General features: G+C 46.1%; 2 protein-coding genes across 3 annotated transcripts in view; one reads left to right on the top strand and one right to left on the bottom strand.

Moving 5' to 3' along the window:
- Positions 1–11,090, bottom strand: part of LOC139061069 (trafficking protein particle complex subunit 12) — a 31,134-nt gene extending 20,044 nt beyond the window's left edge. Inside the window, exons 1-3 of the mRNA XM_070540528.1 lie at positions 10,722–11,090; positions 4,164–4,455; positions 3,294–3,535 (exon numbers count right to left, since the gene is read on the bottom strand). Coding sequence (XP_070396629.1) covers positions 3,294–3,535; positions 4,164–4,455; positions 10,722–10,889 — 702 coding nt within the window. The 5' untranslated portion in view covers positions 10,890–11,090. The remainder of the gene's footprint in view (positions 1–3,293; positions 3,536–4,163; positions 4,456–10,721) is intronic.
- Positions 1,142–19,612, top strand: LOC139061071 (EARP-interacting protein homolog). Of its 2 annotated transcripts, XM_070540530.1 has the most exons (10): positions 1,142–1,193; positions 11,571–11,676; positions 11,803–11,886; positions 12,473–12,608; positions 14,210–14,369; positions 15,929–16,025; positions 17,225–17,361; positions 17,763–17,930; positions 18,588–18,746; positions 19,374–19,612. In XM_070540530.1, the coding sequence occupies exons 2-10, from the start codon at positions 11,635–11,637 to the stop codon at positions 19,540–19,542; spliced, it is 1,152 nt and encodes a 383-aa protein (XP_070396631.1). In that variant the 5' UTR covers positions 1,142–1,193; positions 11,571–11,634; the 3' UTR covers positions 19,543–19,612. The 2 variants fall into 2 exon arrangements, with proteins under 2 accessions (XP_070396631.1, XP_070396630.1); XM_070540529.1 differs by lacking the exon at positions 1,142–1,193 and having other exon boundaries at positions 11,340–11,676.
- Positions 19,613–21,419: the final 1,807 nt, after the last annotated feature.

Below are 21,419 nucleotides of genomic sequence, written 5' to 3'. Positions count from 1 at the left end.
GCGCGCGCTTTTCCGAGCGCAGATTGGTGTGCGCCTGGTTTCTGCACTAGGCTGTTATGCGATCGCTTTTTCGACCGCACATTGATGTGAGCCTGGTTTTTGCACTAGGCTTTTGCACGATCGCCTGCTTTTTGCACTGGGCTTTCAAAAGGCGAAGTGAGCGTCGCTTACTGCAGGCGGCAAGTGATTTGACTCACGTACTGCGTGAGCAAAAACATAGGCACGTGGCTCATGAAGGAGATGACCGGCGACTTGCTTCATCTGTCGGACCATGTCATCGCCGACTGGAGGAACTACGCTCGTGAGGTCGTGCGGGACGAGCTGCTGGCGCGACCCCCACTCGGTGGCCCCGGGAGGATTGTGCAAATTGATGAATGCCTCCTTCGCGGCAAGCGAAAATACAATCGAGGCCGCCTGATGACGGGCGACAACGTTCCGCCGAGCCGCCAAAATTACGGCGGCATTGCAGATCGTGGACCATGGGTATTCGGCATGATCTGCGTGACCACCGGGGAGCTCCGACTATTCAAGGTCGACCGACGAGACGCGGCGACGCTAGGCCCCATTATTGCAGCCAACGTTGAACCGGGAACCACCATGCACAGTGATGAATGGGCCCCATACAACTTCATCCCGAACTTGGTGGGGGCTAACGGAGCAAGACTGAATTTGCAATGGGAGGCTGTTAACCACAGCATGAACTTTGTAGACCCAATCACGGGCGCTCACACCCAGAAAATCGAAAGCTACTGGCAGAAGGTGAAGCGCTACCTCGACTCCGCCGGCTACAGGGTGACTCTCCTCTCGAGTCGCACCTGATATGGCTATGGTGGGCATCGATTAATGGGCACATGCGCTGCAAGGACTCGTTTCTGCGTTTATTAGAAGCGATCGCACGGCGCTACCCAGTGTGACATAGTAATGGAAAATAAAGCGCACTTTTCTGACCCTTTGCTTTTGTATGAATGTTTCCCGGCATTGCTGTGCGCTTCCATACACGGTAGGCCCGCGGCGCTGCACTTCCGCAATCTGCGCTCGAAAAAGCGATCGCATAACAGCCTAGTGCAGAAACCAGGCGCACACCAATCTGCGCTCGGAAAAGCGCGCGCAAGCACGTAGCGAGCCGCGCCAATCCAATCCAGAAGCCAAAGAAGAGGGGGGGAGTAATGTGTGACACTAAGTTCAGAACTACCCTCGAATGTAAGTCGACCCCCCCATATCGCGTGACCGAAAAAAAAAAAATAAGAGTGCATACCCGAGGGCGCATTCGATAACGAAAATTTATTAGTAGCTGACATGGGCACTGGACTACTCGTCTTCACTAGTGCTGCCATCGTCATCGTTGCTGCGGTCCCACAGCGCGTCGTGGTCCAGCGAAATTTCAAATTTGGCAAACATCTTGCAGAACAGCAGCCCACGCCAAATGCACCTAACCACACGCAGCCGTCAGGGAGGCTCTTTTGACAGGTCCGGTTAGCGTAATTTCGCAGTCTTCTGCCGCCAGCCACTCGTTGTACTCACGGCGGAGCAGAACCTTAAAATTAAGGCGAAGGTCCGGGCTTGTTTCATGACCACGTCGCACTTCACTGGCAGGGACCGATCACGCATTTCACCGACGTACGCCGCGAGCTTAGCATACAGCTCCGGAAAGCGTCCAGACTTCGGCACGTGGGAAATTTCTCACTTGCCGTCACAGGTGAAAATTTCGCTTCGCTGCAGTCGCCACTCTCGCACCACCCGTTTAGAAACATCGAAATTGCGGCCCGCTGCGCAGCGATTTGTTTCTTCGGCGTAAAGGATGGCAGCCCTCTTGAACGCTGCTGTGAACGAGTCCCGAACGATTAGTGGGCCTGGAGCACTCATGACTACTGGGGAAGCATAGAAGTAGCACGTAGCCGGCAGTCAAGTGGAACGCGTCTAGCCTTTTAACAGAAAAGAGAAACCATCTATGGAGAAACCCGCAAGCGCTGTTTGCTCTTCCATGAACTACCGATGCTCCCCGCAAGCGCCGCCCATAGAGAAAGGGAATTGAACTATATGCGCCGCCGTTCTGAGGGTGCCGCCGCAAATGGGAACAGCGGCGCTTCCATCAACTATCGACACCCCCTCACCCATCATTGTTGCATGCACTGTAAAACTCTCAAAAATGTTGAAAAACCCTTCCGAAAAGCGAACAAACACGCGGGATAGCGAAAAGATACGGGTAGGGCCATAGAGGAACCATAAAATTGTAACTACATTGTAGCTCCCGTTGGTATCGTTTTTTTTGGCGGCGCCATGTTTTGGTTTCGATTGTAAGTCGACCCCCCAACTTCAGACTTTCAAATTTAAAAAAAGGGGTCGACTTACAATCGTGTAAATACGGTACGAGTGCAAGCATGTGAGGGCGACAGCAAGAACAAGTCGGAAAGGCCTGCGCCCTGCTGCGTGTTTTCTTGGGCTCCTTGTGGTGGAGGTTGAATGATTTGCCGAGTTTGCGAGACATGGCACAGTGATACGGCAAAGGGCACGGCAGCATGGAATGCTCACATTGGGGCAAGCATGCGTGCTCCCCGCGGCCAGCACCTTTCACAACAGCACTGTGGACAGCGAGTACTCACGGTCATCAAGTTATATCTGCCCATGTGTCTCTTTCACGTTTCGTTCGTAAGTGAATATTTAATGCATCTTAAACTGCTGATAAAACTGCAAGCCTTATTTTATGTATTATTCTGATACCATACCATTTGTACGTGATGCTTTGCCCACTGGTCCAAACTGCGACTTTTTCACTTGATTGCACTCATCATAAAAACTATGCACTAGCTCATGTGCCGTGTTTTGGCACATGAGCTAGACTTACTCTTGACTTACGAGTAAGAGGCATCGAGTAAGAGCAAGACTGACAGAAGAGAAGCACTTGCGTGCGTCTTTTCACTCAGCCTTCCACGCGTTGGTGGGCTGTTTTTACAATTGATTACCAGCTGGCCTAGTTACATACCTTGCTTCATTACATTAAAACTCGAATTGATAGTGAAAGTTACTTAACACAGACAAATCATATATCTGGACGGACTGACCACAAGTACAAAATTAGGGAATACCAGGCCAGGACGAACCTGTATGCCAATTCTTTTTTTGTAAAAGCTATCGATCAGTGGAATCGACTGATGTCTGAGCAAGTGTGCAGTTTGAATGAAGATGGAATTTTTTCGAGATTGCAAAACCCCCCCGCTGTAGCGCCTTCAGGCAAAGCGGGGAAATACACGAATAAAGAAAAGAAACAATTCATTACATACAGATCTGACGCATACCTGCACAAATGAAATGGGGCTCGCACTGCCCGACGACCGGCCAGATAGCTCGACGCCAGCTATGCCAGCAGCGAGGACGTCGAAGAATGCCTTTCCCTCCTGATCCCCACCGCTGCAGTCGCTTGAGAAGAACTTGCTCAATGATGGTCCTTCTTCGCTGACGCTCCGTGAGGCATTTCTGTTCTCGGGCGACTCCACAACAGCGGGCTCTTGCGCAGGCATCGAGTAAGAGGGCGTTGGGCCTGGACAAAGAGGGGCAGATTGATGGGATCTAAAATTTATGAACAGTTGGACATTGCAAGTACTAATCTATGGGGTCATAAGTTATGGGATAACAATGTAAACTGATAAGAAATGATAAGCGATAGGACGAGATATTAAAAACATAGCCCCAGCCATGACATTTCTCACTCGTCAGTTCTTTCTTTTTCGTTATTGCAGATCGATACAATTATACACGCTGGAGAAAATATTGATAAGCATCAGAAGGACAGCGGTACGCACTAGAGGTCAAAGATGCACAGATTACTTCCTTGTAGAGATGAAGAGTAAAAAGCACAGCTACGCTAGTCTTCTATATGTAGAACATATACAACTGGTGGTTTATTAGAGTTATAGAACTGGTGTCAAGGGAAGGAATACAAGCAGAACTAACAGTTGATTGAGTTGGTGCGCGTTCCATTCAAGAGTGTTAGTAACAGGTCCCAAAATGTTTGTAAGGTTAAGGCTACACACGAATGTTCACAATTCTGAAGACACAGAATGTTATTGGAAAACTTTTTGCGTTAGGTGCTGGCATTTCAGATGCAAGCTGTTTTACTCCACTGTTTCGGGCCTTCCTTAACAGAATGATATAGAGTGATGTGGCACCTTCAACAGCTTCCTGTGCAATGACAGCGACCTCGGATCCTTGAACGGAGCTGTCGCCGAGAGAGAAGTACACGGAAGAATCCTCAGGTGGCTTCTCGTTTATGAGCGGTGCTTCTGGAACTACGTCCTCCAGGGCTGTGCCTGCCTTCTGCGCCATGTTCACTTCCGAGACGCTCTTCATCATGGGCGACGTGCTCACGGCTAGCGAATCGAAGAAGGAGCAGGCGGCCGCATCTGTTGGCGTGTTGCTGAAGTACCGCTTCAGGTCTGCCTCTTTACCTGGATCAGAGTCCTGCACAGAGAGGCATGTGTAAAGTTACGGCAATAGCAACATTCGTGGATAAAGATCATACGCATGCATGCACTTGCTCCACACTGATTTCATCGGTGTGGAGAGTGACTCACAAAAAGTGCGATTAGACGTGGGTATTAATGAGTGATGGTGAGCCTGAGTTGTCGCAACTACGAACGTGCACAAGTGTTGGTGTGTGAGAGCGGACATGAGTATGGGTATTAGTGGGTGCCAGTAACCGTGCATGCAAAATGAGCATGAACACAAGTGAGTGTTGGCGGGTATGCGTGGGCTCAAGCAGCACTTCAAGTGAGCACCGACAAGTGAGTAGGTGTGAGCGTGAATGAAAACAATGGTGACTAGGCATGTGTGAGTGTTCACTTACGGTGCCAACCTCACTAAATACACACAGCCGATACACATTTTGGAAGTTGTGAAAACTCTACCAGACACTTCTCAAGCATAGAAGGAAGATAGGAAGAATGAGGATAGACAGAAGATAAACATAGAAGGTTGGGAAACAATTATAAGTCACTTAAAGTTGGTCTCAAATGTCAGACCTATGTGTTTTTTTACATTATTGTGACGTCATGGCACTGAGGAATATTTTCTGATGTTGCATAGTAATAAGCTTAGGTGTTATGGTGTCGTTCATAAAGAAAGTAAGAGCACTCAGCATGATTCTAATGGTCACACTCATGTTTGGAAGGCAAAGCATTCACAAGAATGGAAAGTGTCAGTATACCATGCTGCCATGACTCCCCTACCTTGTGGGTACCTAAACTAAGACTAGTTCGTAGAAGCGAGTATTATATGAATTATTTATGGAGTTCTGATTTACAGTATTTTCTCTAAGGCTCAAAGAGCTTGGACTTTCATGTAACACATACAGAAAAAAACTTTTGCATCGCTCTGCTATCACAAACACCAGAGACCAGTGGAGCTGGGGGAAGGCCAGTAAAGTAGTGCCAAACCGCACACTTCGTCTAACTTTTGCTAGGCTTCCCCCAGTTCCGCTGGTCTGTGGTGTTTGTGATAGCAGAGCCACGCATTTTTGTTTCCACTGCGAGAAAGAGGACCGCCGAAGCAAGCATGTTGGTTTTTATCGGAGAACAATGACGTCACACAACCTGTGTCCCCACCGCGTCGTTCCTTCTCCCCCCGTTAGGCTCCACCCACCCTCGCCACATCGCTATGCTGCACGATGCTATTTTTATACTCTGATTTCACTCTCTCTCCCCCAGCTTGGCAAAGCTGCGGACGTCAAGAGAAACCCAGCGAGGTTTTAACAGCTCAACTGTAAAAATGACAAGGAAATCAATGATGTACACCCTTGCAATTTTTAATAATATTGCAGGAGCGTTGACCACATGGAGCACAGAGTTTCATACAATAGCTACTAGAGTTAACTCTGGCGCTAATGTCTAGAGAAGCTGCAAGTGGGGCAGTTCAGCCAGCATGGGCATTATGGGAAGTACATGGATTTGCCTAAACTTCGTTCTTTTAGCTTCAAAGGGCTTCGTGACTTTGTAATCTCATCATTTTCAACAAAGTACTGAGCAATAAATAATTAAACAAACATTATCAAAATTGTCCGATGGCAGGATTCGAACACATGACCTCTAGCACAGAAGCCTGACACTGAAACCGCGTCACCATGGATGCACGCATCGACAAGCGGCATAGAACGCCCTTATGAGTTTCTCGTGGGCAAGTCAATGCGCTAAGATGCTTTGCACATTTTGATTTGGCCATTTTGACAGGCAGATCTGCAATTAGTAGTGAGTGTGTGTGTTTGTGGAGTCTTCTGCATTTAATAAAGTATAAATTTTTCTGAAATTTATGACAACGAAGGCAGATAAAGCATAATAAAGAACACCACAAGAACGTATGAAGCCCCAAGCACAAAGATAAGACAAATCCACATACTACCCATCATTCCCATGGCAGCCGAATGAACGCAGTGCTAGAGTTACCTCTAGTAATTATTGTATGAAATTCTATGGCATGGCGTGTCAGAGGCCTTGTAGCTACGAGGGGTAGCAAGATTGTTGACAGTAATGTGCAGGCATGCAAGGCGATTTCTAGTTTGAATGCCATCTGCTGTGCTGTTCCTTTCAGGAGTGCCCGTCATCGCTACAATGCCACTGACACGCCATGAGGCCAATGCTCGCATTATAAAAAAATTGCCACGTTGCACAATGACTGTGCAACTAAACATGCCAATTTAAGGCTAACTAATGTGCATACTTTCATTTCCACTGTCTACAGTCCATGCAATGTTTGCGTTATTTTGGCTCGTACACTTAGGTAAGAGTTTACATCACCTTTAGTGACCAGATGCGTAGCGGCATGACATTGCACTCACGAGTGCGATGGGGTGCAGTGCGCTCGCGAGTGCAACGTGCATATGCGCTGTTCTACATAAGAATTTCCCTGCTGCGTTTCATTCGGCGAGTCCAGTACCTTTAGACACAGCACATAAACAGCAGCAAACTCAGAACAGTGAAGACTGTCAAGAAATATTTGTTTTTAGGTCACAGCGACTTTTCAGCAACATTGCTGCTGCCAATTTCACCTGCTTCAGGAACTTGTCTATAGAAACCACTTCATGCCTAGCAGGCTTAAAAAGCACCTATCTAGCCACTTGAAAATTATGCCCGGTGCAACACACTGTGAAAAGCAACAAAAGTAAACTTGCTACATATAATGACATACTCATACCGAGCAAAAACTCCCAACCGTCTCCTTGTCACTCATTTTACTGAAACATTTTGCACATTTTATTCAAGCTTGCAGCAGAATCCCAATCAGAAGTGTTTCAAGATGAATGCGACACATTTTAAATATCATTACTTTCATCAATGCCATTACAGCTGATGCACAATCTTGCTGTACACAACAGGTACACAGAGCCTTAAAGGGTTAACAAGCTGCACCGAGCACACACTTTTGTTTTCTGCACGGTATAGAATCGGGTAGTGAATGACTTGAATGCAGCAGAAGTGCAAGAAAATAGGTGTGCAGAAGTGCAGGAAAATAGGTGTGTGGTAAGCAGAAAAATGCACCAACACACTAACCACATTATGGTGCTTCACACTTTAGTGCTCTGAGCTACATTCACCTCATGAACTTAGGCCAACTTGCCTGAATCGCTGTCTGGTAGCTCTTTGGTTTAAATCTGAGTAGTTCTTGTTTTAGTTTGTGCGATATACCTCATATCCAGCGCTGATAACATTGCCTGGTGGCAGAAACTTTCGGCACCAAGAGGCAATTATTGAAATGTCAGTTATGAAGGCACCTATGACTAGATGAGACCATAATGTGTGATTTCAGCTTGCACGCTATTTGTATAGGTGCTTCAAAGGGGTCAATAAAATGCGAGCTTTTACCACAATGCAAGCTTTTAGCATGGTTTGTAACTGCTCCTGCTTAATGTTGTGCATTGTTAACTGGTGCAGATCTCTATTTGGTGCACATTACAGATGAATAAATATGTTAAGGTTACTCGTTAGGCAGATCAAATAAATGGCAACTCTCGAATACAACCACGGAAACTGATTTGTTTTCACTTTCGTTTTCTGTGTAAGCATTGACACAGCAGCATGACAACTTCCTCAGCAAGCATATGATGCAATTCTGTGATTGGCGGCACACATAATCAACATATGACGAGTGAATTTAAAGGCGAAGGCCTGCAAAAGATGGCTCAAGAGTGACTTTGAATATGCATTCATTTTGGAATTCCACTGGTAAAGTAACATCCAAATGAGCAATGTTATTTCTAAACTTCCTTTTGCATTTTTCTCAGTTAGATGTGGATAACGGAGGCTATAGGAGCCGTGAAATCATGACAGGGTCCACTCTGAATTCATAAGTTTGTGCCACGTTCTATATGGCATCATGTCAAAGCTAAGGCCAAGAATGAATGGACCACTGTCTCATATAGTAGCTAAAAACAAGAAAGGGGCTGGCAGATGGAATGGCACACTGTGGTATAAACTTTTTTAAAACAGGGTTGAAGTACCTCAGACAGGCTGGCCAACGTTTCGTTTCGATAGGTGGACCTATCTTCGTCAAAGGCGGCCTCGTCATCCTCGGCGTGTTAGTTTTAAAGGGTTAGTGCAGTGACGTCACGTGCGGGTGTTGTCGCTGGCGGCTGGTTTTAAAGAGAGAGATTACAAGAGGGAACAGGCGCTGCCGTCCGACGTCTGTGAGCCTCATTCTCAAGACGAAGGGACAAGAGCGTGAGAGTGGGCACGCGGGGAGGAAAGAAAAGAAATAGAAGCAGAAAAAAGGGGAAAAGAAGGGAAAAAAAAAAAGCAGGGGGGTGCCAGGGCCGTACCAAGACACAACAAAGGGGGGGGGGGGTGAAAGAAAAAGAAAGAGAAAAATGAAATCTTTAAGAAATACGGGGGCTTGGGAGCGTGTTGGGGATGCGAAGGGTTAGGAGGTAATCCGGGGGAGTCGTTGGCGGCATGTTTTTGAGGCATTAGAACGGCCGGTCAAGCAATAGGTCGAGTAATTTTGAAATAGTTAAGGTGGCGACGGGGAGTCTGCGGTGCAATGGTGGGGAGACTGAAAGGCAGCGGCATGGTCTTTCAAGGGGCACTGCCCCACGCGCTTAACGTAGGTGTCGTTACGGCGGCATCCAGAAGGCGATGGTTGAGGCGCCGAAAAAGGCATATTGACTTCGGAATGTGTTGTCGAGGGGGTTTCAAAAAAAAAAAAAGACTAAAAAAGGGGTAAGGGGGAAGGGGGGGGCGAAATCGGTATAGCAAACAGGAGGGCGACGCGTGCAGAAGCGGGCGCGGGCAAGTGTACATGGAAGAAGGGGATCGTAGTACACTTGGTATAGACGTAAAATCCTGAAAGAGTACATTAAATTGAGTAGTAGGCAGGAAATTTTTTTTCTTTTTTTCTCTTCCCTTTCCCTTCCTCCTCTCTCCCCCTCTCCCCCTTTTTTCCTCCGAAATGAAAGAGTAGGTGAGGTTAAGAATTAAAGTTGGCTGGTGGCCTAATGTGTTTTGTGTATTGGTTGATGATATGAGAGTTTCAGATTTAAGTTACAGCTTTTAAAGATTCTAAGTTGCCGCGTGCCAAATTAATTCCTGTCGGGTGTAGGCAATTAAACTTGTGTATGAGGTATGATTCCGTGTACTTCCTTTCGCGAGGGGAACGGAAATTTGTTTGTAGTATATAGAGCCTTGCTTTGTCAAACATATGTCCATGTTCATTAAAGTGGCTGGCTACTGCTTTGGGTAAATTGTGTTTTGTGTCCGCGCGGTGACCATTGAGTCTTGTATTGATTTGTTGTCCGGTCTCACCTATGTATTGTTTGCTACAAGCGGCGCATTCTAGACAGTAGACTACATTGCTTGATGTGCAGGTGAAAGCCGAAGTTACTTTGTGTGTGTAATTCGACGCTGTACTTTTTACTGTAGTAGTGGATAGGTCCACCTATCGAAACGTTGGCCAGCCTGTCTGAGGTACTTCAACCCTGTTTTAAAAAAGTTCATATAGTAGCTACTAATTGGACAGCTTAGCAGTAAACAAAATCTGGATCAAGACTAGCACATTAGAGATGACTGGCTCACTGACATGATGCGCGGTATACAACATTTAAGAACGCGGAGTGGGACATGCTTCCGTCCTTCTCTGCCTATTAATGCAAGCATTCTGTTGCGCCGCAGTATGTCAACCAGGCCCATCTCTGTTTTCACAGCACGTACTTCTTACCTCATGAAAGATACGGTGTTAACGCGTACGAGTTTACATAAAAGAATAAAAAAAGAATTTTGAAACAATATAGTGGCACACACTAACAGTTGTTCTATACTATAGTTGACGCAAAGGCATATGATAAGGCTGAAGAACACACAAAAAAACGCAAGCGACATTCTCCCACGCAAGACTTCCTCGTACTCCATAACAGCAGGAGAGTTCCTTGGTCCCTAATAATCTCAGTTTCGTTAAACTCAAGATCGAGCATTTGTAGCGCGCAAGCTAGTGTACGAAATGAAACAAACATTACAACCGACATTCACAGCAACGTGCTCCAAAAGAATAATCAGATCGAAGTTCAAAGTTTCGGCCTATACGCAACGAACCGCATGCTAAAAAAAAACACGTAATAGTTCCCAGTCCTACATCGCAGCATGCTGCGATCAAAGCGAAATGTTTTCGAATTTTCATCCAGTACTTCAAGGTATACATCAGATATGAATCAAGTAGCGCGTAGGCACTTAATTCAAGGCGGCCGTTACCTCCGAGTAGATGTCGGTCGTCTCTAGAGCCACTGTTTCCATCGGCGCCGAGTCATCCTTAGTGCCGTCTTCGACACCAGACTGCGGAGCTGCGTCAGAGTTTGTGCCGGTGTTTGCCGATTCGCCCCAGTCGTGAGCATCCGACGGCGGAGGGTGTGTTTCGGACATCACGCCGGCAGCTTGCCGTTCCCGCCTGCAGAGTAGTCCAACTACTTTCGGAATTTGATCGTAGCCTTCTTTTCAGTCTAACACGTGCGAGTGCGAAATTTCTGCGAGCATTTTCGTGGCACAAATGACAATAAATAGCAAGAGATGCAGCCGACAGTGTAAACACCTCTCTACCACAGTCTCTACTAACTACAGCCTGGCTATATCGACGGGCGACGGCACAATAACCATAGAGAAAATGCAATAACACTGGTGTTATTTTCACTGCAACGCTAAATGAAATATCTTGACAGTCTCCAACATATTGGTGCAGTAGTTACTTACAGAACAATGCAATAAAGTCAAGTGGCCTCAGAGACTCCGTACTATTACTTATTAACATTCTTTATTAAGCAATAACAAATTAGCCCTTCAAAACCGTCCGACCAGTGTTTTCACGTCCCACGTCGAAATAGCACGCTTTCATTCCGAAAACAGCCGGCTCGTGCTGTCTGCTAGCTGCTCGAGGCTTGTGTAGCTCGACTGACCCATTCGTAACTGAGCAACGCTTTAAGCGCCCAGTTCATAGCACAGTAACCGCTAGAAAATAATAATGCTACGTAACTGGCAAACTAAGTATCCCTAATTGATCGCTCATCGAATCCTCGCAACGCCGGCGACGACAGGGCGATGCGTTTTGAAGGCAGCTGCAAGAATCTCGTGACAGCTTCCTGAATCGTTAGGTAGAGTGCGTAAATACAAAGAGATGGAAGACGAAGCTGCTGTCATCTACGGGCTAGAGCTTCAGGTATGTTGCTACAAGTGATTGGCAAAGGTACCGGTGTAGCAGCTTTGACAATTGGCTCAAACGAGAGGACTACAGTGTCGTGCGACGTGTGGAAGCGTTTGTCCGACAGATTCGTTTCTCTTGCAGTCCCGATCATTGGCAGCTTTGGCCGCCGAGACTGAGACAGTCTGTTTCCTCGTGGGTACTCAGTCGCTCAAGTGCGACAACCAGGTTGGTTTCCATGGCGCGTCAGCGCCAGACCGAAGCTTCTAATAGAACTATAATTAAGCTACACTGCACGACATGTTCTTGCCGTAGTTACAGTGGTAGTTGTACTTCCTATCAGTGGCGCGTACCCACTCTCGTGATTGGAGGATTACTGCTCAAAATACCGCGCTGTGCATTTTGTCGTCTTTATTTGCCGACCCACACGTAGGAAATCTCGCTTTTTTTGTCATTCTGCATTGAATGTGCAATAAATTATGACATATGATCACTTAAGGCCTTGTTGGCTATGCTCCGTCTGTTTGAGTCATCGAGCGAATATCATACCGCTGTCGCACGACCATTTTCGATCGCGATCAAGCCCGATCCGGATCGAAATTCTCGACCGTGATTGGCTCCCTCGCGCAGATACCAATCGCGACCGAGAAATTCGATCCGGATCGGGCTTGAGTGCGATCTTAAGTGCGCCGTGTGACACCCGTATAATGCATATTACGATAGGAATATTTGATCATTTCGTATACAAACCGCAGCGACATGTCCCAGCTCGTGCATACATCTATACCGAGCTCTTGTATATTGCTTCCATCAGATCCACGTTCTGGTCTACAACGAAGAGACCAACTCGTTGAGCAAGGCGATCTACATCCACAGCGCTGGCGAGCTCTGGCATTTGGCCTGCTCACCCACGGACAGGACCCTCTTCTCTTCCTGCTACAATGAGATCAGTGAGCACCGAGCCTCTGTTTCCTTTGTCCATGCTTCTTGCCTTGGCCTTCTGACACTCACAATCTAAGCTTTGGTGTTGAGAAAGCTATAGAATCATGAAAAACTGAACATCTTTAGAAGGCAATTGCAATAGTTCCCTGCATAAAAGTAAAAATAAAAGAGAGAGAAGTACTTCGTTGGTGACACTTTTTGAGAAGGAGCACAACTATCCTACCAAAGCCCTTGTGACCCTTGTGCATGTGTGAGCAGAAAAGTACTTGTGTTGAGGCTCGGAAAGCAAGAAAATGTGTGCAAGCTGTTGGAAGTTTGTTCTGATGGGTGCGAACTTACCTAAACGCAGTAGATGTGTTCGTCCATTTTGAGTAAATGAGCATCAACTGAACAAGTGTTTCTCCGTATGTCCTACCTTTCTCATCCCACCTTTTTCCCGGCACTGTTCTGCATCGTGTTTCGCCTAAGAGAATGCCAGCTAGTCCGCTTGTCAACTCTTGTGACGACGCCACTTGTCGCATGTGGCGTCAGCTAAAATTGATTTGACATATGTTCTCACTGGTGAGACAATTTAAGTGAGAAGCAAATAGACAATGAAGCCAAGGGAAGCATGTGGTTAATTAACTATTCCTTAATTGCAGAAACAGTGAGGTAAAGGGAACCAAAAGTGAAAGAGGAGAGCTCATAGCGTCATTCTTTTTTTTAGGTCTCTGTTCTATTTGCACTTTTTCTTTAATATCATCGCACACCTGTGGTAACCAGTCAGAGGACCACTTCTTTTAAGGTGTGCCACTGGTGGTCTTACATCTGAATGAGTACGTAACGGAAAAATTTGTGAAGCCGTGCTAGACTAGCAACCACGTCAAGACCTTGCAACAGAGGCTGAAGTATGAGGAAGACCACTTTGGAAATGAATTCGATCTTATTCTCAGGCTCATCAATTGCGCTTGGCCTGTGAGCAGGTGCAGGCACTATCTTTAGAGAATCGCAGCCAAGAGAAGCAATGGGTGACTTGACTTGTTCAATAACTACTGCACATTCAAAGAACTTAAGGGTTTCATGTGCCAAACACGGATTCTTTGTGGAACATAGTCCAAGCGTACAGCATGCACAATGTCCATGGACTGATCAGTAAGAGCAAAGAGAAAAACTACTATGGCTACTAGTGGGATGAGAATGCGAGCAAGACATGAAACCGATGGGGATGACTAAGCAGCCCTTGACTTGTCCAAGTCTCTTGGTCAAGCTCATAGTACAGTCAAACCTCAACAGTCGCATTGCATATTAAAATACCTTTGTTATATATCTGAAATTCGTTACAAGGACATATTCATTACATGGTAATATCGAAAAGACTTTAAATTTGCTCTGTTGTATGCAATACTTATTACATCTGTGTTTGTTACATCGAGGTACATGCTATGTCAGGCTAATTAGCGACTCAGCTGTATCGAAATCCTTCACTTTTTTTTCTCACGTAATGCCCGTGTTTTCAGCCACAGCTTACATATGAGCTTTCTTTAGTTGATGCCAGAGTTTCTTGTGCATGTTGTCTACCTCCACCGTTGAGTTTCCCGAGTGTCTTGTTAATACCGTTCGCTCTGCACAGCCAAAGCTGGGAAATGCGAGATGCAAGCTGCCATCTGGAAGCTGCCGGAGGTCCCATCTGTGGGTGACCTTTCGCCTCCCGATGACGGACTAGCATCATTGCCGCGACTTGAAAAGGTCACCCACCTCGACACCCTGAAGTATGGCACCGAAGTGCCCAGGTGCGTGCTTCAGCCATAGGTCTTGTTTCATGCATAGTGTTTTGAGCTAAGCAAGTAGTGCGGCCGCAAAAGTCCCACTTTGCACATTTCACAGTGCAGTTACTCTTGAGCTGCCAATTTTGTACGAAATAACTACATCATATGTTACAACTTCTGGACGCAGGATTACGTCAGATCGCATAATTACTTGGCCATATTTGTGCTTCTAGTAGCCGACGTATGTTTCGGTTGTGAGCGCTACGACGTGCTGTGGCCAGCGGTTGCAGAAACATGTCACTCCCCCTGTTTGGTGGTAAATAGGTTCAGGTCTCCTATGCATTTCATGCACAGAATACGTCATTTTTTTTCCACATAAAAGTATGGGACTAATTACTTTTACATTGAATTACATTGCTACATATCTTTCATATGTGGTACACTATTTTTTGGTTGCGAATGTGAGCAGTGAGAGAAGTCTCTAGTCTCGACAGTGTTACCTGCTAAGTATGAAATGAAGTATAGTGAATCATTTAGTATTAAATAGGTGTGCTGAATGGTGAAGTCTCTGAACTGAATATAAATAGGCAAGAAAAATTACCGCTCGATATTGAATCAAATGTGGATGTGCTCATTTCTAAACAAAATGAAATGTAATGCTTGCAGGGGATACGCAACAAAATGTCCGGTCAACTGAGGAGCTTGTAAATAATAAACTGATGTCTGTTAGCAGGTGACCACGTCAATGATTGTAATGAAATGCAGTAACACCGTGTCATGAGGTGCACATAGAGTACTGTGTTTGTTGAAGGCAAGACAACGAATTTGGATTACAGGCTGCTTAAAAGTCGGGCATCCTTGCGAGTGACCAGAAATTATGAGAAGTTATTTGGCCCGTACTTTCCCTGAAATACTAGTGCCTCTGCTCAATAACTGTGCTTCTCCTGCAGCAGAAACATTCAGCGCAATTCTCACTTTTGTCAGTCCCTCTCCATAAAAATTCCAGTAAATATCACCATGTTTTATATTTGAACAGGAATTAATATTAAATAATATCAGACAGCAAGTTATTGAAATTAAATAGTAGTGCTATTTCATCATTCTGATTTTTCTGCACTATAACACTGCTGATATAATGAAAATTTTCAGCAAATACTAATCTCATTATTAGAGGCATCATTGGCCATTTTGTCGCAGCTGCACTGGTCTACAGGCAGGCGGGTTTCTATAAGGCTCACTGTTTTGTGAAATAGCACTGTACCAATGCCTCAATGCACTGAGTACCATTGTGCACTCGATATGCTTTCCTTGATCGTAAAAATTATCCCTTCGTTATAATTATCCAGACACCTGCACAATGCACAAAAGTGACAGAACGTGGAAATTCTTTTTGCGCCTCAGTTTAATCAAAATGCAAAGTGCGATTAATTTTGAGAACAGCAACACAACCCAATGACAAGAAGGACCACGCCCATCCTTTTTGGTGTTGTGTCCCTCGTTCTAGAATGTCTAGAATGCTTTGCGAAGGCTTACTTCCTGAAAGGTGTGTCACCAGCCATGCGAGTGCCGTCTCCTTTGTGCAGGGTGTTATGGGAGCCCACAGAGGGCCGCAAGTTGGTCTCTCTGGTCAACAACAATCTTCTCATGTTCGACCTCGCATCGGCAGGCACATCAGCTTCGGTAAAAATCACCTTCCTCATTTCTGTGGGACAAGGTGGGCTGGCTCAACTGGACAAGGGTTTGCCTTCCACAGATGTGTTAAACAAATGTGAAAACAAACCTCTGTCTGAATTATTCAAGGTTATTAGTATAGCAAAAATGTACGTCCACAAAGAACAGCACACATTTGTGCACATTTTTTTCTTTTGTCTCACACAGTTTAGCAATAGAATGTTTCGACAAGGAAACTTATCTTCATCAGCGCCCTGATGAACACAAGGTGACCTACTGTTGACCATTCCCTACCTTCACACATGAAAATGCAGCCAGCTCAGCCACTAGACTGCTAAACTTTCCAGAAAAGCTGACCTCTCAATAGCAGACTGCGCTGTTTTGCAAATAGCAAAAAGCACAATTCAGCACATCACAGGGTAATAGGAAGAAAAATAATAAGCATGCAGCGGCACAAAGCATTCCAGCTAGAGTAAGGAAGCTTGTCTAGGGATTTTATATTCTGCAGTTCTATCCATGGGGCGATGTTCTGCATGAAAAGCAATTGCTGCCCTGGCAAAGACAAATTCCCTTGTCAAAACAGCTCCAGTCTTGGTCAACCACTGTTCATCACTAGCACAGGGTGAGGGATGATATATTCTAGCAGTGTGTGTGTTACTCAAATGCATGGTTGAGTGCATCAGTGTGTATGTGGGAATGGTACCGACTGAACAGTTTGGATGCAGCTTCATATTGGGGCTCCTTCGAGCAGCACTGAAACTGCTTCACCTTATGAGTTAACTGGTGCAGGACAGAAAAGTGAGCAAGTTTGATGCACCTTAATGGCAGGCAGTGTAAATGGAACAAACAACAAAGAAAGTACAAAGGACAAATGGGGGGCCATATTCTCGGGTGATCACTTTCACAGTTATCCTTCGCTTTCGCCAGGCATCGTGTAACTAGCGCCAGATGCATCAGTCTCCACAGGAAGTGACAGCATTGATGGCACAATGGCAAGAGCGCCGTCTTGTCACTGTGCCAGGAACGTGGTCGCCTGTGGATGCCAATGCGTCTGGCCATCGCAAAATTTCGCAAAAGTGAAAGCGTCCGCAAAAGTGATCTGCCAAGAATGCCACCCCCGCTTGCATTATCCGCCACGATGGAGTCAACTGCACGCAGGTTCAATTTGTTTAAGCAGTGACGTTACCCAAGTGCACTGTTCCCTCCAGCTGACCGGGTGCATCACAGTGGAGCTCAAGGGCAACCCCAAGCTCACCTGCGCTGCCTGGAATCCGCACCAGAGCTGCACCCTAGTGGTCGCAGCCGTGGACACTGGAATCAAGGCCTTTGATTTGCGCTCCATGCAGTAAGTGGGCTGCTTTGTTCCAAATACACCTAAATTGTGTGTAGCATTCCAAAATTTACTTTGTGATTGCATTGTCAACGTTTCAGCAGACAAGCAAATCTAGGTACTTGCCCGCTTTGTTTACATAAGCACACTGCAAGTCTTCTGACAACTTTCTGCTAAACGTCCTTCAAATCAAAGAGCAAGCTGTGCGTTCACGCATACAACTGCACTCAGATATGCGCAATTAGAGAGATGAACGAGAAAAACAATATTACTTCATCAAGCAACAGTTTTTGAAAGGAAAAGTTAAGCCAAACCGAGTGTGTTTAGTGGTATAGCTGTGCAAGGTTTCTGCAGGGAACAGTTGAACGTGAACAGCATCAGTTGATGCTGGCACATTGTTTCAAACAACCCTGCAGGCAAGTGTGGCAGATCGAAGGGGCTCACGGACAGCTCGTTCGGGAGCTAGACTTCAACCCGAACCGTCAGTACTTCCTCGCCAGCTGTGGAGACGACTGTCTAGCCAAGTTCTGGGATGTCCGGAATCCCACTGCGCCGGCGGTCACTCTGAGTGACCATTCCCACTGGTAAGAGAAAATGCCTGTGTCCTTTATCAGCACACTTGCTACTAAAGCCGTTAATGCTGAACTATACTGGCTCTTGTCAACTGCTGCAGCATGCCTAGTGGCATGTCAATTCCAGCAGAAGGCAACACCTATCTGAAGTATTCGCAAAGGACCATGGCCTGCTGGTTCATTAGCATGAAACGTTGGGCTGCTAAAGAGGGAACTAAAGAAAAGTGAAAAATCAGCATATGTATTTTCAGCACGACGGAAAAAAAGGCTGTTTTGAAGCCATACCATGAGATGGAATTTACATAACAAGTGCACCATATTGCCACAAAGTAGCACTAGCATTTAACAAAAAGCAGCAGTGAAAGTAGGTGACCGTACGGAACAATTCTGAAGCTTTGTTTTGCAACCAGTAGCATTGACAGGCTGTTTTGGTGAAAATTTAAACAATGTTGCATGAAGTTATTTGCATGTTAATGTTCATTTTCTTTTAATTTCTTAAGACTAGGTGAAGCAGGCACATTAGTTGCCACGTCAGCATTCAAGTCATGCTCAGACACCACGGGCAGCCCAAAGTAAAAAGCAGTGCAGAGGATGTCATCAGTGAAGGTGTGCCTGCCTCTACTGCGTACCGTTCCTACTGTTCTCACCGATGCACTTCCCGTTTTTCAGGGTCTGGAGTGTGCGGTACAACCACTTTCACGACCAGCTTGTGCTGACGTCGAGCAGCGACTCGCGGGTAATCCTGTCGCGCGTCGCGTCCGTGTCGTCCGAGCCCTTTGGCCACCTTGTGGATGACGAAGAGGAGGGCGGCGATGAGCACAAAGAAAAGTGAGGCTGTGTTGCTTACTTGCGTACAGTCCTTTGCAGTGAAACATTTTGCAGCAGCACATCTACTGAGAAATGGCCATGACAAGGTGTACTACACAACCAATGCATTTTTCCAGTAGTAACCTGGAGGGGGGGTTGGAACTTGCAGGATACATACATCAGAGACCTGATGGAAGACAAAGGACTGTGCAACAAGTGTTAGAACAAAAAAATTGTAGGCATAAAGTTCAGAGGTAGAGAGACAGTTGCATATATTAGATAGCAAATTGGAGTTGGGAAGGTCATAGATAACCGGCGGGTTAATCAATGCAACAGATTAAAGGCCAAGAGGAAGGCAACGCAGTTAAGGGTGGTAAGAGATTAGATCGAGTGATGAGATTACGAAATTTGCAGGTACAGGATGGAGTCATGGGACAAGAGTAACTTTCCTTTTGATGTGAAGCTCCTGTAACTCAAACCCATTTAGCATGTGTACCACTTTACATGTTAGAAAGCATTAGCACACCACGTAAGAGGGCAAGATTTCGTCTCTTTGTCCGTTATCTTTGCGTGACACAGGGTCATTTGGACAACCATTGAATGCAATGCAGCTTCAAGAGCCCATTTACACAAGCATCCAATTTGCAGGAAATGCGAGAAAGACGGCGTGATAGCCACTTACGAGGAGCACGAGGACAGCGTCTACGCTGTGCACTGGTCGGCGGCCGATCCCTGGCTCTTCGCTTCTCTCAGCTACGATGGGCGCCTGGTACTCAACCGAGTTCCACGCACAGAGAAGTACAGAATCCTTCTCTGACAGCGCCCGACATTCCTCTCTTTTTCTTTTGGATGTTCGCAATAAATGTAATAATTTTTATCGTGTGCCGCACCAGTTGTGCGCTGAATGAGTGACACCTTTAGACATTGTGTAAGGCATACCTGGATTTTCCTAGAAAAGAAAGGTATGCAAAACTGCAGCAATTTTTCTGGTTCTCAACTTGTCTGCAACGACAGCAGCGGGTGCTCGCACTCGACGCCACTGTCTACCGAAGAACACACTTTGTTAAAATGCACCAAACATAGTCTTCATCTGCCGCAGTAATCACCTGCTATGGCCTCCAAAATCAGCACACGGACATCTCCACTCTCAAGAGTCTATAGGTTGCACAAAACCCCACACGAATTGCCCCAAGCCTGAGATAACTGGCTTGGGCATCTTCTATTTTGACATATTTACAGTGCCAAGTCCTGTCACCTTCGTGTTGTGTGTTCCCGTTTTGTCAGCGCTGCAAATGAGTATGTCAAAATCCCCAGCCTGTGTCAGTCATAGGTGTGTGATAACGCAGTGGTTGGCCTGCCAAACCTCCAACCTGACACTGCCACAGGGACACAAATTCAATTCCCAGGGGTAGTGTTGTGCAAAGGTTTGTTTTATTGCAATAGCAATTATATGGGCACTCTACGCGCATTTCTGCCATCGCCATGAGGTTCCGCATGAAGTCCAAGGGCAATAAAACTGTCGCCGCACGCCGTATGCTGTATGTGCGAGTGAAAGCGTGCGAGTGTGAGCCAGCGAACAAGACTCAATCTCACACATGCAAGCAAGGAAGGTGGGCCAGAAGCGCGCCCTCTCCTGTCATGTGCGAGACACGGGGGTGAGGCGTGGGAGACGGGTGTTGTTCTCCAACAGCGGCTGCTTAAGGCATGGCCGTGCGGGCATTGTATCTTCATAACGATCTGCGATGTTTGCAGAGTGTGTGTAGTGCTGGTAGCTTCGTATGCACTGTACTTTCGATGTTTAATTCACTCTGAAGCAAGAGATGCACAAAGGTCAATTCGATTGCTGCTGCTGCCGCGATTCCTCACTCCAGCATTTTGACAGCATTTCCATGCAAATCGAGCGAGATGCGTTCATGTTTATCTGTGCACGTGTGACGCCATGCTTGTTAATTTAGTTAAAACATGTTGGCGGGCTAGTTGGCAGGCTAGTCGTTCAGTCGCACTTACACATTATATCATTTTTAATCTAGTTAGTAAGCTTTTCCTCCTTCCCACATGTAGGGTAGCCAACTGGGCACGTCCTTGGTTAACCTCCCTGCCTTTCCCTCTGTTTCTTTCTCTCTCTCTCTCTCTAGTTAGTACGTGAATGTTTACAAGTTTATAAGGCTGATAAAACTACTATCCTTATTTCGTATAGCTATTTACAAATTTGCTATCGCAATCAATGCTTCGCCTTTCGAAGAAACTAACTTTCTTTGAAGTTCAGCTGACTTCAGATGGATTTGGTGTACCCGGTTACCTTGTAACCACTTCTAGAAAAACATCATCGGTTAGGTGACTTGTAGGTGTCGTATAACGAAGAAACTAGCATTAAATAATAGCTTGTCATGCCGAAAACACATCATCATCATCATCAGCCTGGTTACGCCCACTGCAGGGCAAAGGCCTCTCCCATACTTCGCCAACAACCCCGGTCATGTACTAATTGTGGCCATGCCGTGCCTGCAAACTTCTGAATCTCATCCGCCCACCTAACTTTCTGCCGCCCCCTGCTACGCTTCCCTTCCCTTGGGATCCAGTCCGTAACCCTTAATGACCATCGGTTATCTTCCCTCCTCATTACATGTCCTGCCCATGCCCATTTCTTTTTCTTGATTTCAACTAAGATGTCATTAACTCGCGTTTGTTCCCTCA

Source organism: Dermacentor albipictus, chromosome 6 (assembly GCF_038994185.2).
Source record: "Dermacentor albipictus isolate Rhodes 1998 colony chromosome 6, USDA_Dalb.pri_finalv2, whole genome shotgun sequence".
Classification (NCBI taxonomy): Eukaryota; Metazoa; Arthropoda; class Arachnida; order Ixodida; family Ixodidae; genus Dermacentor; species Dermacentor albipictus.
Note: the sequence above shows the minus strand (reverse complement) of the source record. Positions and strands in the feature narration are given on the sequence as shown.